Here is a 15519-nt window from a genome sequence, read left to right on the forward strand (position 1 = left end):
TTGGTTGTAAGATAGTTTTGTTCATCTGAATTAAATATTTTGCTAGTCAGAAAAACAATTAAAATATTAGGACCTAGGAAGAAGTAGGAAATGCTGACAGTATATTTGCCTTAGAACAGTCCATATTGCTTAGATTTCTGAAATACTACCATCATGTCTCAAAGAAATATGCCTCCAAAAAAGAAAAGGTAAAAGGGGGAAGGAGAAATAAAATCTAAAGCATGAGCAAATGTTAATGTGAAAAGAGCTTGGGACTTTGGGACTGCTTAGTTTTCCAAAGTAAAGATAAAAATTAATGGGTGATATTAATAGATAAATTATATATACCTACTTTCCTCTTTGCGAAACAGAATAAGACAAGACTAAGTTTCCTGGAAGGGCAAATTTCATATTGATAAAAGTCAAAACCGTTTGCATACAACCCAAAGCTTAACTCCTAAAGGTCATGTCGTCTTAACTCTTTTCTTGGTAGCATTCCCAAGTATCTGCAATAACATTTTGAAGATAATTTAAGTCAGAAACGGGCAGGTATTAAAAAGAAACTCTTCCTAGAAGCTTGTAATAGCTGAGGCTCTGCAGGTCATGCATGGAGTCGCTGTCAGGTGTAGGGCACTAAGGTAAACTCTCTTCTAGCACCAATTCCTACATTCCTAAGCACTGCAGTTCTTCATGGTCAGAGCCCATARCTGCGTCGGTGCTGAATGCCTTCCAGAATTGGTTGCAGAAATTTCTAGATGAAAAAGCAGAATACACCCTTTGAAGTAACAGGTGTCAAAACTGTAATGTCGAATAGGGGGACAAAATGTGCGAGGTTTAACTCTGTGTCCAAAATAGCTTTAAAGGTTTGATCAGATCTGTCCACACAGATAACTTTATTTCTTTGTTAATTGTTGAAAACTGTATTTTATTTAGACGGTTGACAGGCCGAAGGATTGGTACAAGACAATGTTCAAGCAAATCCATATGGTTCATAAGCCTGGTGAGTATCTCTTTGTTTTGGCTGTGTGTTTCTCAGTATTTAGAAATGCACTTTTCTGCCTTTTTGTTGGCTGCCCTGTAAAAACCCAAATGTTCACTGAGTAGGTGATAGTGGATCAAATCCAAGGGTTAAATTGGATCACATATTCGATTTCCAAAGAGTTACCTTCCTCTGCTAAAAGCTGAGCCTTTATCGTGGGTTTACCTTWTTGCTCAAGATGAGTAAAAGCCGACGTGCTGAAGGCAGGTGCGGGAGCCGCTGGGTGCCCACGCGCCGCGGCCGCGCGCCTTGGAGCCACGCGCGCTCATAGGCCGTTCGGGGGGGCACCTCCTGTTCAAACTGCCGTTCTCCCTTTCGTGCCATGTCAGCTTGTGTTGAAATGGAGCCTTGGTGACGCTACTGGTTTTAGAGTTACCTTCCGTTGCCACGGTCGACGTCCAAGGCTGTTAAGAAACYGCATGAACAGCGTTTGGCTCCTCGTGCGCTGGGGAAGGAGAGGGCTTCACTGCGCTGAGGTGCAGCTTGCCTCCAGCGTGGGGGCACYGGGGAATAAACACCGGCAACAGGGAAAAATTGTGGCTTCCCAGCTCTGTTCCCAGCTCTAGTCACGTGGACAGACATTTGAGGTGGATTGTCTAAATAGTTTCTAATAACACTGACAAAAGGAAGAAGTGAGGAAGGGAGAAGGGCAGATGAGCAGCTATAATTTGCAGCTTGGGCTTAACCTGAGACCCTGCAGTGCGGGTGTCGTGGCCAGGCAGGGCTGTTTTCCCCAGCGAGGCGAGGGGCGTGTGTGTAACGGGGAGAAGCGGTGCAGGGGCCRCGCGCCTGCGGCGAGGGGAGAGCGGCGCTTGGTGCCTGCCCCTCCGCGTGGCCGCGCCGGGCTGGCCGGGTCGCACGCCTAACGTGTGTGTTTCTTTTGTAGATGACGACACAGACATGTATAGCCCTGCCTATGCATACAGTGCTGGTAGGAGTCGTTCCTCCCTCTCTCCCTTCCCAAGGATGCTTTGTTCATGTCAGCAAGTAACAGGGGTAGCCRGCCAGCCAGCCAGGCTTGCTTGGGGGGGAGGGTTGATGTAAACATGGCTTTTAATCATTTTGTTTGGTCTCCGTTGGTGTTTTTCCATGTCATTTTTCCCAAATCAAACAAGTTTAATTTTGGTTTCATCCTTGCTACAGAAATGTATTGCAGCTGTGGGTCTCCTCCTGCAGATGGAATACATTGTAATACTGTAGCTTCTGACTGCACTGCATTTATTTTCACTAATAGTTGTGACTAACTCGGCCTTTTCATGTCAAAATGAAAAGGGAGTTGCGGTGTGAATGTACAAATGCTAATTACATATATGGAAAGACAAAGATAGTTGAGAGGATTGTCCTTACGGCACCTTTTTAAAATATACAGTAAGATGCTTCTGTTCTGCGCTCTTGTTCATTTGTGCTATAGGCACCTACGTTCATATCACTTAGCTGCAGGAAAGACATATTCATCCAAAGCTTATGTAATGCATGCATCTTTCAGAGGTGGCAGAAATATTTCCAAGAACCAAAATTAAAAGTGTGATTACACTGTATGCACAACCCCCCATGATGCCTTTCGCAGAAATCCCATTGGAAATTCTTCCATTTCAGTATTGGTGTCGCGCCAGTGCGAGCGCTTGCATGTGCCAGGTTTTGGAGATGTTGTTGGAGGGCTCCCGCTTCCCAGTTGTGCCAGGCTGGAGTGAGCAGTTCCACAGCCGTGGGCTGCCCCCCTGCTCCTCCCGAGCCTGCCGGCCACGCAGAGGCAGCGCCAGCCCCGGCTGTTAGCAACAGGTCGCCATTAACAGCCCCGATAGACACACACGGCCCTTAACCCTGCACCCCTGCTAGTTGTTAGCCGTGCGTACCTACCTGCGGGCCTGGAGAGGTGTTGGCACATACCCGGGCGTTACAGTGATCCACATATTATGTAAAAACAACGTGCTTTTCCTAAAGCCATAATACCTTTTTATAACATGACAGCTCTATGAACTGTGAGGTCTTGCATGTCTCCTGTGCTGAAACGGCCTCTCACGCTGTGACTCTCTGTGTTTGCCACTGTCATTAGGAAGCTACAGTCCATCCTTCTCTGCCCAGGCGCACCCAGCTGCCAAGACGCAGACGTACCGGCCGCTGTCCAAAAGCGCCTCTGACAGCAGCTCCGATGCCTTCAAGGTTTCCTCCCCTCTGGCCCCTCACGTGCCGCCTCCGGTTCCCCCACATCGTCTGCGGGAAAGGTCCACGTCAGAAAAGTACGTTAATGTATTTTCACTCTTCTTGGCACGTGCAGCAATCCCATAATTACAGGATGTCACGAGGGATGAAACACCAGCAGTACAAGTAACGTGGCTGCAAACATACCGTGACTGCCTTTGCTGAGGGAGGGCGATGTGGTCAGGGATGTCTGCGCTGGTGCTGGGGGTGTCCTGCCTGGCAGTGCCAGCTCCTCAGCATGACCTGCTCCTGCAGGCAGTGCCACCGCGAGCACCGGCGTTTTGCCGGCAGCCCTGACCTGCAGGCTGTGCCTTGGAGCCATCTGGGCCATAGCGCCTGTCCCGCACTGTTGTCCTAAAGCAGGAAAGGCTCTTTGTGGTGTCCACCAGGAAAGGGATGAGACCTAAATGATTCAGTAAATAGGAATTCAAGGAAGGGGAAGCGCCAAGGGTATAACAGTCGTCTCTCATTTCCCCAGAGCTGTGAAGAATTTTATATTCCCCATTTTTTTAATCTCCATCTGTGTTTTTGATAGATGAGATTAAAAGGACATTTCAGATTTCTTACCACTTCTCACTTGCTGCATGAAAACAGATAAATCAAGTCTGGTAGCGGTTAATTCCTGTTAGTTCAGGAAATAACTGCTTATCCTACTGATAAAAACATGAAAAATGCTCTGGGTGCATAAAAATCTAGAATCCTCCCCATTGCTGTTGGGACTAGGTCAGGAACACAGTTTTTTCTTTAGTGTTTATGTATTCTTTGTGTTAATATAGTAATACATTATTCTATATTTTTATGTACATCTACGTACATGTACATTTCAATATTGAAAACATTTGTTCTTGTGCCATTTGGGTGCTTGCACTTAGCTTATACCTGCTGAGCTGAACCACTTGGAGTCGTGCATTTTAACCAGGTTTGGTTTTGTTTGTCCTTTCAGAAATTTATGGAGAGATCCTCTCTTTATTTCTCTTACCTGTAATCCTGTGACTGAGCTTGGGCTTCGTAGATACCTCGCTCAGCGACTGTTGGGTTTGGCTGCAGYTGAGGGCAGGCTGTCCAGACACCTGCCTGGCATTGGAGTCGGGCTGCCTGCCAGAGGCCACGAGGTCTGGATTTTGTTAGCCAGCCCTAAGTGGTTTTGGTGGCTTCCTAACACCGAAAGGGAGACCCCTCAGAGCTCCTTTTGTGGAGCTTGATGACAGCCCCTGCAGCAGCCAGGCTGGATGTTCTGCTTCTCCTCACTCATGTCCTGTGCACGAAGACACGTGGCCCAAGTGCAGACCCTCTGGGCTAGAGGATGCCCAGCTCCTYGGTTAGGCTGCGCCTGCTGCTGAGAGCTACTGCTAGCCAGGCCCTTCGTGTCACTGGAGAATCCTCCCTAAATAATAATAAATTAGAGATTTGAGGAGGTGCGTTGTGGTATTGTGAGTGGATATGTCAGAAAAAAAATTAAACTGATCCTCTTTAGAGTATGAGGAGTATGGAAAATTTCCATAATTTTCCAACTCTACTGCATTTACCTGCAGCAAGGGGGTTCAGGTGACACAGTGGTCAGAACGGGGGGCTGCTGGGCCAGACCTTTCACAGTGAAGTCTGTAACGAGAAGGGCTGCCGAGATTCACCTGTGTATGATGTACGTGTGATGAGCGCAGCTCTAAAGCAGTTCCCGTGGGGAAGCCTGTCCAACTGAATTGCTCCTATTTGTTATTTAGAAATGCCTGGGACCCCCCTGACAGAAAGGTGGACACCCGCAAATTCCGTTCCGAACCAAGAAGTATTTTTGAATACGAGCCGGGCAAGTCCTCAATCCTTGAACATGAAAGACCGGTAAGAGACATGAGCGAAACGGTGACGTACAGGAAGGTGTGGTGAGAGATCTTGTGTTTATTTGCTGTTGATTATTAATGCTTTGATTATTGAAGGTCCTTTGTCAAATGTGATTTCATAGGAATTTTTCTCTTTTCTGCTTTTTGTGTTGAAAATGTGTGTTTGGTGTATTTGTCAAACTTAATTATTCCAGCATTATCAAGAAATTGAAGAATCACTGTGCAAACGTTATGGATGATGCACAGAATTATAAATTAATGGAAGCTGTCTGCTCTAGTTAACATGCCTGTCCAGCACTCCTTTTTATTTATCACGTTTCCTGTGGTATTAACAGCACATATGATACCTGATTAATTAATGCATAAAAATAACCTGTCTGTGTTTTCAGGACATGTCCAATGTCCTTAAGCAGGTTTTGATCAAATATTGGAACAGGTTGTCCAGAGAGGCTGTGGAGTCTCCATAATTTCAGGTGTTCAGAGCTTAACTGGACAGAGCCCTGAGCAGCCAGCTCTGATCTGGCCTGCTTTGAGCAGGGAGCTGGACCCAGCAAGCTCGGGAGGTCCCTCCAGCCTGAGCAGCTCTGCGATTGCATTAGCGTGTGGTGAAAACTCTTCATTCCTGCTTTCGGAATGGTGCTTGCAATGGTGGATTTTTCAGGAAGGTATCTGATAACACCAAGCTTGCTGCATGCAGAAATAACCACTAACATAAGTTTTCATTTACTGAAAAACGCTCTTATTTATCTTTATGCTCTCTCAATTCTTTATTACTTTAGTAAACTTAATTTATATCCATGACAGTATATTCTTTTCTTGGCATTTTTCTTGAGGTGCAACTGGATAGAGTCCAGTTTGATAGAAGCGGTTTATTAACTGTTACTCAATTATTATTTGYTCATCTATTACTGCATTACACATACGTTCTTAGAATTTAGGAGTTTAGGATAAATTAATCAAGTAGTTGAATTTTAGAACACACAGTAGGTCAGTAGCGTGTGAAACGACTGTACTGAGGACCTTTCCTTCACGCCTGCGCCGCCTTTGCAGGAATGTAGCTTTGTTTAGCTAGAAAATAGGTGTGTGGTGTGAAATAAGGTTTTGCAAAACTGATGCCTTTTTTTCAAGAAGGAGGTTAGTGTTTCTGCATGGACTATTAATTAATCTGATAAGTTAGCAGGTTCTCCCAAGTTCGTGTGAATTTACTATTTACTGTCAAGCTGAACTCAACTTATTATATTCAAAAAGTGATGACATTTGTTCTGAGCATTTGTTTGCTTGCTGCGCACACTCAGGTTTGCCTTTGCAATCCCACAAAATAGCAGCAGATTCAAGAGTTAAAATTTTAAAAACCAGAGTGTGTTTTTCAAGAATGCCCTCACGTTTCTCACAAACTACTTTTTTCATGTTACACTAGTAAAAAATGAATAATTCAATACTAGAACTTCATTGCTGTTGAATGTAAACCTAGATACATACATACAAGTTTGCAATTTTAGTGATCTTATCAGATGAGGAAAAGTGTATTTCATAGATAGCTCCTGCAGAGTTTCTTTTTTTTCTTTTTGGAATTGCTTATTCATTTTATTTTGGATGCTCTCATTTGGGAGGATGGCTCTGAGCCCTGCTGGCTCTTTGAACATCAGTAGGTGTAGAAGAGCCTTAGTCACGCTGCGCTTAAGGAGCTGCTTTAGCCAAGGGCAGCATCAGACGTTCATTGTCCACAGCTGAGACTAGGAGCCCGTGTGAACAGGAGCAAACGCCTGTGCAGAGAACAAGGCTCTGCAACCGAGGAGATAATGTGTACGGACAGAATGGGATGGGGCCTATGATTCACACTTCTAAAGCATCTGAAAAAAAGGAATTAATGTAAAATGCAAAAGTGCTGAGACAAGCATAATGGTACTTCATAGCAGAGTAAACTCTCAGAATTTTAGTAATCTGGAATTTCTGCTGTTGATTAAAAAACGTTTAGCTTTTTAAATTTCAGTACTTCCTTTGAGACACATTACCAAAAGACTTGGTTTCACTAAAGCATTTGCCTTCCTGTGTTCATAGAACCTGATATGGGAAGTATAATGCCCAGCTTGTTACAGCATGATCAGCAGCATAGCTGAAAATACATTCCTGTGAATCTAGGATAAGCTGACATGCAAAAAATACTGAATTTTCTCTAAATCCAGATGAAAACTGCAAATTTTGAACTGTTTCAGTAGTTTGATTTCACTTTGACAAAGTAAAAATATTTCCTTTTAATGTATAAAATAGTTTAGATGATACTAAAAGAAAAACATTAAGTGAAACAGGAAATGTTAAACTTTATWAAGTAGTGTGGCTCAATATTGTAAAATATGGTATTTATAACATCTGAATTAAATTTTTTTACTATATCAGTTTTACCAAATCAAGATAATTGATTTTTTCTCCAACACATTTCAGTGTTTATGGTACTGCATTTCTGATGTCAAACTCATCTGCAAAATTACCCACTACATTGTATGATATTAAACAGGGCACATGCATTTGTAAGGTCAATTTTCCTATTATTGATTTGGATATTAAACTGGCAACAGTAGGGATTAGTATAGGAACATGGGAGTAATGTAATAAAGTGAAATTAAATGTAAAACTAATAATTAGGGACAAAATAATTTAGCAGATAGGAAGGATTCACTAGAAGGAAAGATTCTGAGAAGTAATACACCTGATTAAAAAAAATAAACTTAAATGGACACATCATTCATGGACATAAAGAATGGCTGTAATTTCTGCTGCCAACTCCTGCAGTATCAGGCAGGGTGATATTTTTTTCTTCTGTAGCCTGAGCTTTGAAGAGTGGAAAACATCTACGAAAAATGGGGATTTTTTGTTGGCTGGTGCTTTGAAAGTATGACTAAAGGTATGAGAAAGCAAGTTATACAAWTAAATTGTAGACTAAACTGCATCAAAAAGTCCTCTTACAAAGAATGACCTTAGCCTGTCCAATAACCTCCCGTGAAGCGGTGACGCGGCCGGGCGGCGCGGGAGAGTTTCTGCTGTGAGCTGCAGTCTCCGCTTTCTGCCTTTCTCCTCTTTTCCCTGCATAATCCCAACTGTGGCTGCGTTGCTTGAAGCGGGCGCTTGTCRCCAATAAACAAGCTGGGTATTAGAAAATGCTACTCAATAGCTGATCCCAAGTAGCGTTTGCTATCAACTGAAAACGTTGTTTTAAGTGTGCTTTAAAATTACATCAGAAGCATTTGGGTAAATCATACATTTAGGTATGTTATGATATGACATTACAAAAGATACGGACAGAATACGTCAATCTGCTTGTGCCTGAGAACTGCAACAAAATCTTGAAATAGTCTAAAAGAAAAACAAAAGCTTTCTGGAGCCAAGCCAGATTTCTGTGCGTTTTTCCAAAGAAGCTTTGGCGAGGCGCGTGGGTTTGCAGGTGCGAGGTGCTGATGTGAGCGCAGGTCGTGGCGCAGCCGTTAACTGCCCCATTTGATCCGTGCCCGTGACCGCATCCCTGCGTGTGGGGGGCGGCGCTTCCCGAGCAGCCGCTGGCACGGGAGCAGGCACTGCAGCCTGGGCAGGGCCCCGCAGGACCCTCTCGCCACCGCCGCTGCCCCCTCTGCAGCCCCAGGCAGCTGTGCCCGCAGAGCCCTGCGCTGGCTCCGGCCTCCTCCCGAGCAGACGGGCCCTAACGCCTCCACACGCGGCCTCTTCTCTGCCCCCGAGCACGGAACACGGTGCTGCGCCCTGGAAGCGCCTGCTGCCAAGGGCAACGTTTCTGTGGGTGGAATTGGGTGCSAATAGCTCAGCTGAGGCGGCAGTGGGTGCTCGCGCTCAACTGTGACTGTGCTTGGGGGAGAAGCGGGAGCAAAACCCAAGCACAGCTTCACTCCCTGGCCCCGCTGGGCAAGCAGAGCCGCGCCAGTGTTTGCTTCCGCCCCGTTAGCAGGGCCAAGGCTGCCCCGGCCGGGAGGTGCACGGGCATCGTGAAGGGAGAGCTGCTGGAGCTGCAGCTGTGTCCACAGAGAGCGCGAACAACTCCCTGCAGTAGGAGCACCAGGTAGCTCCCAGGGGCTGCTGGGCTGGCATCTGCTCAGTGTCATCAGAAACTGCAGCAAAAGTGCTGCAGGATGTTTAATTGAATGCTCAAGGACACAGAGAGAGTCATCTCTCACCGAAGACAGAAATACCGTCTCCTTGGATTCCTCTGGTACACTGGCAACAGCTCGATTCAGGAGGAGGAAAGTGTTACTTTTGTAATCACCGTTATCATTCTTCGTGCAGGACCTGCCTCCTCCTTTGAGGGCTCCTTTCTGGGTTACACCGTAATCAGTGTCCAATTTCTGATAAGTACAGTTGTGGAAATACAAAAATAGCTTTAACGGGAGGATTTTTTCTGCTTCAGAGATTTTTAAAGCACCTCTTCCCTGTAGCTCTGTGCCGTGGGGCAGCTTGCATCAGATTCTGCACAGGAAGCAGAGCTATTTACAAAATAATTGAGGCAACCGCGTGTGCAATGGATGCAGCGTCCGCAGCGTTGGGAGCGCTAGCGTCCTGCACTCCCGCGTTTCCCTGCTGCTTGAGCAAACCAGGCACTTGCTCTTGTGACCTGAGAAGTTTTCTTAATGCTGCCTTCACCTCCTGCGCTTTCCTTTGCCATGAGCATTTTCCAATGAATCTATCAGTATATTAAATGCTGACATGCATCCAGCTTGATTAAGTCAGCAAGCCTGTGGGAGACAAAGTGTTACAAAATAGTGCCAAAACTAATATTATGGAATGTATATTTTTATTCCTTGTTTTTGAGCATAAGGATTTAAACTGTAATGGTTGCGTTTCCTGGGTCCAAGTGACTTCCAGTAAGCCTGGTGCTGGCTTGGCTCAGCTCAGCGCTTGCCCCAGGAGTGCAGGACACGATGAACTAAGCCTGCCTCGCAGGAGGGCCGGGAGTGGGGCCGGTGCCGGGCAGGCGGAGTTCCTGTGCCAGGCACGTGGGCACCTTCCCGCCTGCCCTGGGGCTGCCGGTCGCTTCCAGCGACCTCCCAAGCAGGGCCCTCCAGCAGCGTTCAGTGCTCTGGATACTGCGATGCTTGCAGAGGTGGTCAGGGACCCTGCTTGGATTAAAACAAGTTATTTTAAGATACTTAACATTTGCTGTTTGCTGGAAGAGCAGCATCAACAACAACAAAAGTATTGAAGCYAGTGGTCAATGACAGGACTTGAACAAAAATATTCTCCATCTTAAATATCATCCTCATTCTTTACTTTTATTCCATTCCTTCCCCCTATTTGTTTTGTGTGTGTGTGCATGTGTATTGTTGAAGTGACCCAGCATTTCCAGCACTTTGCTCAGTGTGCCTTTTCCTTCCCTTTTCCTTCACAACTGCTCCAGACTGATCGCATAAATCCAGATGACATAGATTTAGAAAATGAACCCTGGTATAAATTCTTTTCAGAACTGGAGTTTGGACGTCCGGTAAGTGAGGACAGAATATTGATGTTTAAACTTTAGGGAAAATATTTTTTTAATGAGAAATTTTAAAATGACCAAATTCAGCAACCACCCACCAATGAAGTTAATATGACTTTTTAGAGAAAAGTCAGTAAGATGGTCTAATGCATGTAACTATGGTTTGCTAAATTGACCCTTAATTTGCTAGTGACTTCAGTAGCTTTAATATTGACTGCAGATGAGATAAACTGTAGGATATATACATTTATGGGCAATATAAGTTGCATGCTAAACAGGACTGTTTACTGTTCTTTAATCCAGTGAAGTAAAAAGATTCATAAAGTTAAACTGTTACGAAGAGCAGAAAAAAAAATCTGTCTGCATTACTGATGCTAAGTTACAAATCACCTATTTTACTTGAAAAAATTTTCCAGCTGAACATGTGCTTGAACAGAGAGATTTTAAATCCRCTCCTATTTTCACAAAAATCCAGGTCCAAAAATGAGTAACGCAAATGTGTTAGCTTAGCCCCTCTTCAAGCTGTTCCATTCAAAGCCATAATCCTGAAAATCCCCATTTGCCTGGAAGGCCTGAACTCCCAAGATGCCTCCACTTTTCACCTTTTTGGCCTAGACATTTTTAGTTCTTCTGCATATACTGCAGGCCCAGCTAGATGTAAGCACCAAATACTGTTAAGGTGCTGTAATTAGATTTAGTTTAATTTAAACAGTGAATTTGTCCTCGAAGCAAGACTCACGATTAGGTTTCACTTCCTCCCTGCCTTAACTCCTGGGCTGAGGATGCTCCAGCTCTGCCTTCCTCCCTCTTGCCGGGATGCTTGCTCAGGCTCCGTGGAGCTCCAAGTCGTTCTTGCAAGACACCACAGTTCTAGGAGGAGGAATGAAAAATGTCTTCCCCTAAGAACTGCAACAAGGTCGCTGAGCTCCTGACAGGTGGAAGGTAACTTGAAATCCCTTCAGGAGGAGGAGGGCGGAAAGGAGGGTCCAGGTGCTGCAGTCCCTTTCACATCTACTGTAAGCCACAATCAGAACTTGGTGACTTCAGTAAGAGCAGAAGAGAGGATAGGCATAAGCAAACCAAATATATTCTTCTAAAGCTTTATTTTTCTAATCCTACCTTCAAAAAATATGCATTGAATATCTCCTAAAAATAGAAAATAGTTAACTATATCTGGGTTTAATTCGTTGTCCAGTGTTTGTAATATATTGCATTTAGCACTAATCAACTTTAATCTCCTTTAATCTAGCCATTCAAACTGTTTTAATTSTCTTTCCTTTCTCTAGGTAGGCATAAACATTCTTCTGAAAATCATGTCAGCAATATTTTACAAATACTGATAATCTGTTATTTATTTCTGTAAAATAAAGCATATTGAGAGATTTCCCCAACAACACACAACTGATATGCTTTATCCTCTCCTGTTTTACTAGTATTCGAAACTGCTAGTRTTGATTAAATCACTCAATCTGGACATTTTACTACCTAAAATTACTAACRTTTTATTAAGATACTTAATAAATTTAAAAATACTTTAACACGTTCTTCATTCCATTCTACCCATACATGTCACTCTTGTATCTGATGCTGTCAACACTTCGTTTCTAACTGTGTCACCTTCTCCACGTTTCACTCCTTGCTGCCATTGACTCTCCTCCATTCCATCTCTGCACTTCTGCTTATGTGATGCAGCCACCTAAAAAGCTTTTGGACTATGTTCACGACAGTTCTCCTGGTGTTTCCAAAGAGGTAAATGAATGATTCTTGTTCAGATGAATCTCTTGGGGAAAGGGGTTGGTGAGCTCGCTGTTGGTACCTGAACTTGGTAAAASGCACTGGTTTCTTTCCAACAGCCTCGAGACATTTCTCATTCACAACCACTGTATCTCTGTCTTCACACCTTTCCAGATCACTAGTACATATGGATGTTGATCTTATTACCCTAGGAACTGTGAGTCCACATCCCCCAAACCTCTCAGTGATTAACACTCAGAATTACACAGCAGGCCGTACGTCTCTCAGTCTTKACAAACTCCCACTTCTTCAGAGCTGGGCGAGCGCATTGGCTTTAGATACAATTAATCTAAATAATATTTTTTAAATATCTGTCTGCAAATTCTGAATGTTAGGTGAAAGCCTTTGTRGCTGAGCTATTATTTCTCATGTTGGAAATCTGTAAGTGCAGAATTGATAATCACTGCCATATGCTGAATTAAATGCATCAAGATGAGGTAGTGGCGCTCGCTGCCCTGCTCTGAGTGGGAGCGATCCAGGACTCTGTTCCTCCTCCCCTTCCCCTGCTCAGAGTGTTAGGGCAGAAGTCAGGGAATCCCATAATGACCTTCACAGGGTGCCTTTACTTCATCCATATTTGCTGTTCACTCTCTTCTTCCTTGGTGCCTCTAGGAATTACACTGAAATTGAGGTCCAGGTTACTCTGGTTTGGGTTGAARTTTTGTACGTGGGCCAGAGACCCTYGTGCTCATGGGGCGGGCAGTTCTCTCCGATAATAAACTTCTAGGCTCCAGTGACACTTGAGAATAATCTCCATGCTGGAGAAAACCATTTAAAAGTCTTAGTATATGGTTATTTCAAATATAATCATGCTCAGTAGGCCTGGGTAAAATAATTACTAAATAATACCAATTTCATATTTAATTTGACAATTGTCTCTTAGTAGGCAAATTATCTTAGAAATTGGAAAGGTTTTGAAACTTGAATCTTTGAATATGTTATATTATGCAAATGTACACACAAATTTTGCAAATTACAAGAAAATTAAATATTTTTTCCAAGGAGGCAAAATATTACAACAGAACTAGCTCAAGTACTAAATTCGGCCTTCATGCAGACCTGCTTGTTGTTTACAGCTTTTGCCCATTTGTTTTTCGCCTGACTTCATTTTCATTAAAGCCTTTGTGCACGAGAGCGACTAAAGCACTGGCTGAAGTGTAAGACCAGAGCTGTGTTCTTGAACAGAGCTGAATGGGGGCTTCCAAGGCAGCCCCCACTGGGCAGCTGGGGCAGTTGGGCGCTGCCTCCGCTCGGTGGCCAGCAGGGCGCTSCCTGGGAGCAGGGCCCGGGCCGGGAGCGCCCCAGGGGCTGTGCGTGCCCCCGCGGCTGCCACGGCAGAGGCAGGAGGCCTCGGACCCCTCTGCTTCCCCCTGGGTGTGAGTGAGGGCTGCCGTTACGGAGCTGTTGGTTGAGGGTGTGACGGTTTGGTTGCAGACCGACCTCATTATATTGAATGTTCTCCTTAAAACCCTGAAGGTGGACAGTTATGGGAGAAGGGTTTTTCTCCTAGTAAAGCAGTATTCCCAGCAGCAGGTTGCGTGCCCTTGTGGCACCGCTCACATTCACATGTTTAGGTCTTTTGATTTTAATGAGCGGCGTTGGGTTGCAATACCTAAAATACTTTGGTTTATACATTACTCATTCCTGTTCTTCACTTTGTTAATCCAACCCTCAAATTGCTTCTTTTTTTCAAGTTTCATATTTAGATTGTTTATCACCTAAGAATCGGGTAACGACAGATGTCTTAAAAAAAATCCAGTTTCACAGGGAAAGCTTGTGAAAAAATATTTTCATTTCCTTGCAGAAAAAATAGGTGGCTTTAGCAAATAAAAGCAAATCATATATTGCTGTGCTAAAACTTGTTTGTCCTCCGGATGCTTGTATGCCCTTCCAACAAGGGAAAAAGCCAAGTGTGGAACGTGAGTGCCGAGAGCAGAGCTGCATGTGCGCAGACAGATCGGGTCTGCTCTGCTGCACGGTGTCCGTACTGCGGCTTGGGGTGGAGGTGCTGCAAAGGACGCGTGACCAGCAGCCCCTGCTGTTGAGCTCGGCACTGAAGCACTCCTTGGAGCTTTTATTTTCAGCTCTGCTCTTTCTTCCATAGTGCAGCCATTGGAACAGAGCTGTGCGTTGCCAGCACTTGGTTGCCACAGTCTGGAAATGCAGGTTATAATGCAGCAGTGGAAGGGCAAGGAGAAGAAAAAAAAGGAAATTCTTTTAATTCTCAATTTAAGGAAAAAAGAAAATAAGTATCTGTTATATGGCACAATGTAGAGCATTACAAGTGTCTGTTGTTGTTTGAAAGCAGTTTTAAAGCCTGTGGGCTAGTTCAGCTCTGATGGGAGCAATTTGATTCAAAAGGAAGAATCTCATCAGAAGCAGAGAAATTGCCTCAGCTTCGCCTCTGATGCGTGACAGAATGTTCACAGTCCCTCAAGCCGCATCCCCCCAGAGCCTGTATTTCTTGGGAGGAGCATCTCCTGGCCGTCTCAGAACCAACGGGGAGACTGGCAAGCTCACCACACAGGGTTGAAGCAGAACAATCTTTGTGCATTTGAAACAAATCAGAAGAATAAGTAGTTATAACCAAAACCTTGTTTACTTTTTTTTTCTTAGACATTTGAATATTTTGAAATTTCCCACAAAATGAAAAGCAAATGAGAGTTGGAGGGATGATGTGCTGTGCTGAACTGTCCGAGGTCACACCAAGAAACCCCAAAATAGGCCAGAAATGAAATTCTTTCAGTGCCAGGCCAGTGTGCTGGTCACTGGGGTGCGGGGCGATGCTGCCTCTCAGCGAAGCACAGAGTTACTGTACTCCAGTTTATCAACATGACAACCTCACTCACTTCCACAATGCCTACCAAAATAAGAGGAACAAGAGCTGTGCACTGACTCCTCAGAGGATAGGGCTCATGTTTACTGTGGTTATCCAGCAGAAATCCCTGCTACTCCAGTTCTGCCACGGTGTTATAAAGAGAACGTGAGTCCCTGCAGCTGGCAGAGCTGAACGGCAGCTCTGGCCCCAGTCCATCGCTGCCCTCTGAAATGGTACCGCGTCAACTGAAAGTAAATTTGCCCTTTGAGAGATGCTGCTTTGTGCTCAGGAAGAAAGTGCACAGGGACCAGGCAGTTCATTCCCTGGATAGCAAAACGGGAGTATCGCCTCATTCTGGCTGCAGCCTTGAAATGCAAGAAATGATTGC

General features: G+C 44.6%; 1 protein-coding gene across 2 annotated transcripts in view; it reads left to right on the plus strand.

Annotated features, from left to right (window-relative positions):
- Window positions 1–15519, plus strand: part of SORBS2 (sorbin and SH3 domain containing 2) — a 115327-nt gene that overhangs the window by 72659 nt on the left and 27149 nt on the right. For both annotated transcript variants that reach the window (XM_026033599.1, XM_026033600.1), the window contains 4 exons: window positions 913–979; window positions 1905–1949; window positions 3072–3255; window positions 4936–5050. In XM_026033599.1, coding sequence (XP_025889384.1) covers window positions 913–979; window positions 1905–1949; window positions 3072–3255; window positions 4936–5050 — 411 coding nt within the window. The remainder of the gene's footprint in view (window positions 1–912; window positions 980–1904; window positions 1950–3071; window positions 3256–4935; window positions 5051–15519) is intronic.

The sequence above is a fragment of the Nothoprocta perdicaria genome, unplaced genomic scaffold (genome assembly GCF_003342845.1).
Source record: "Nothoprocta perdicaria isolate Ctin4 unplaced genomic scaffold, notPer1 scaffold_13, whole genome shotgun sequence".
Lineage (NCBI taxonomy): Eukaryota > Metazoa > Chordata > Aves > Tinamiformes > Tinamidae > Nothoprocta > Nothoprocta perdicaria.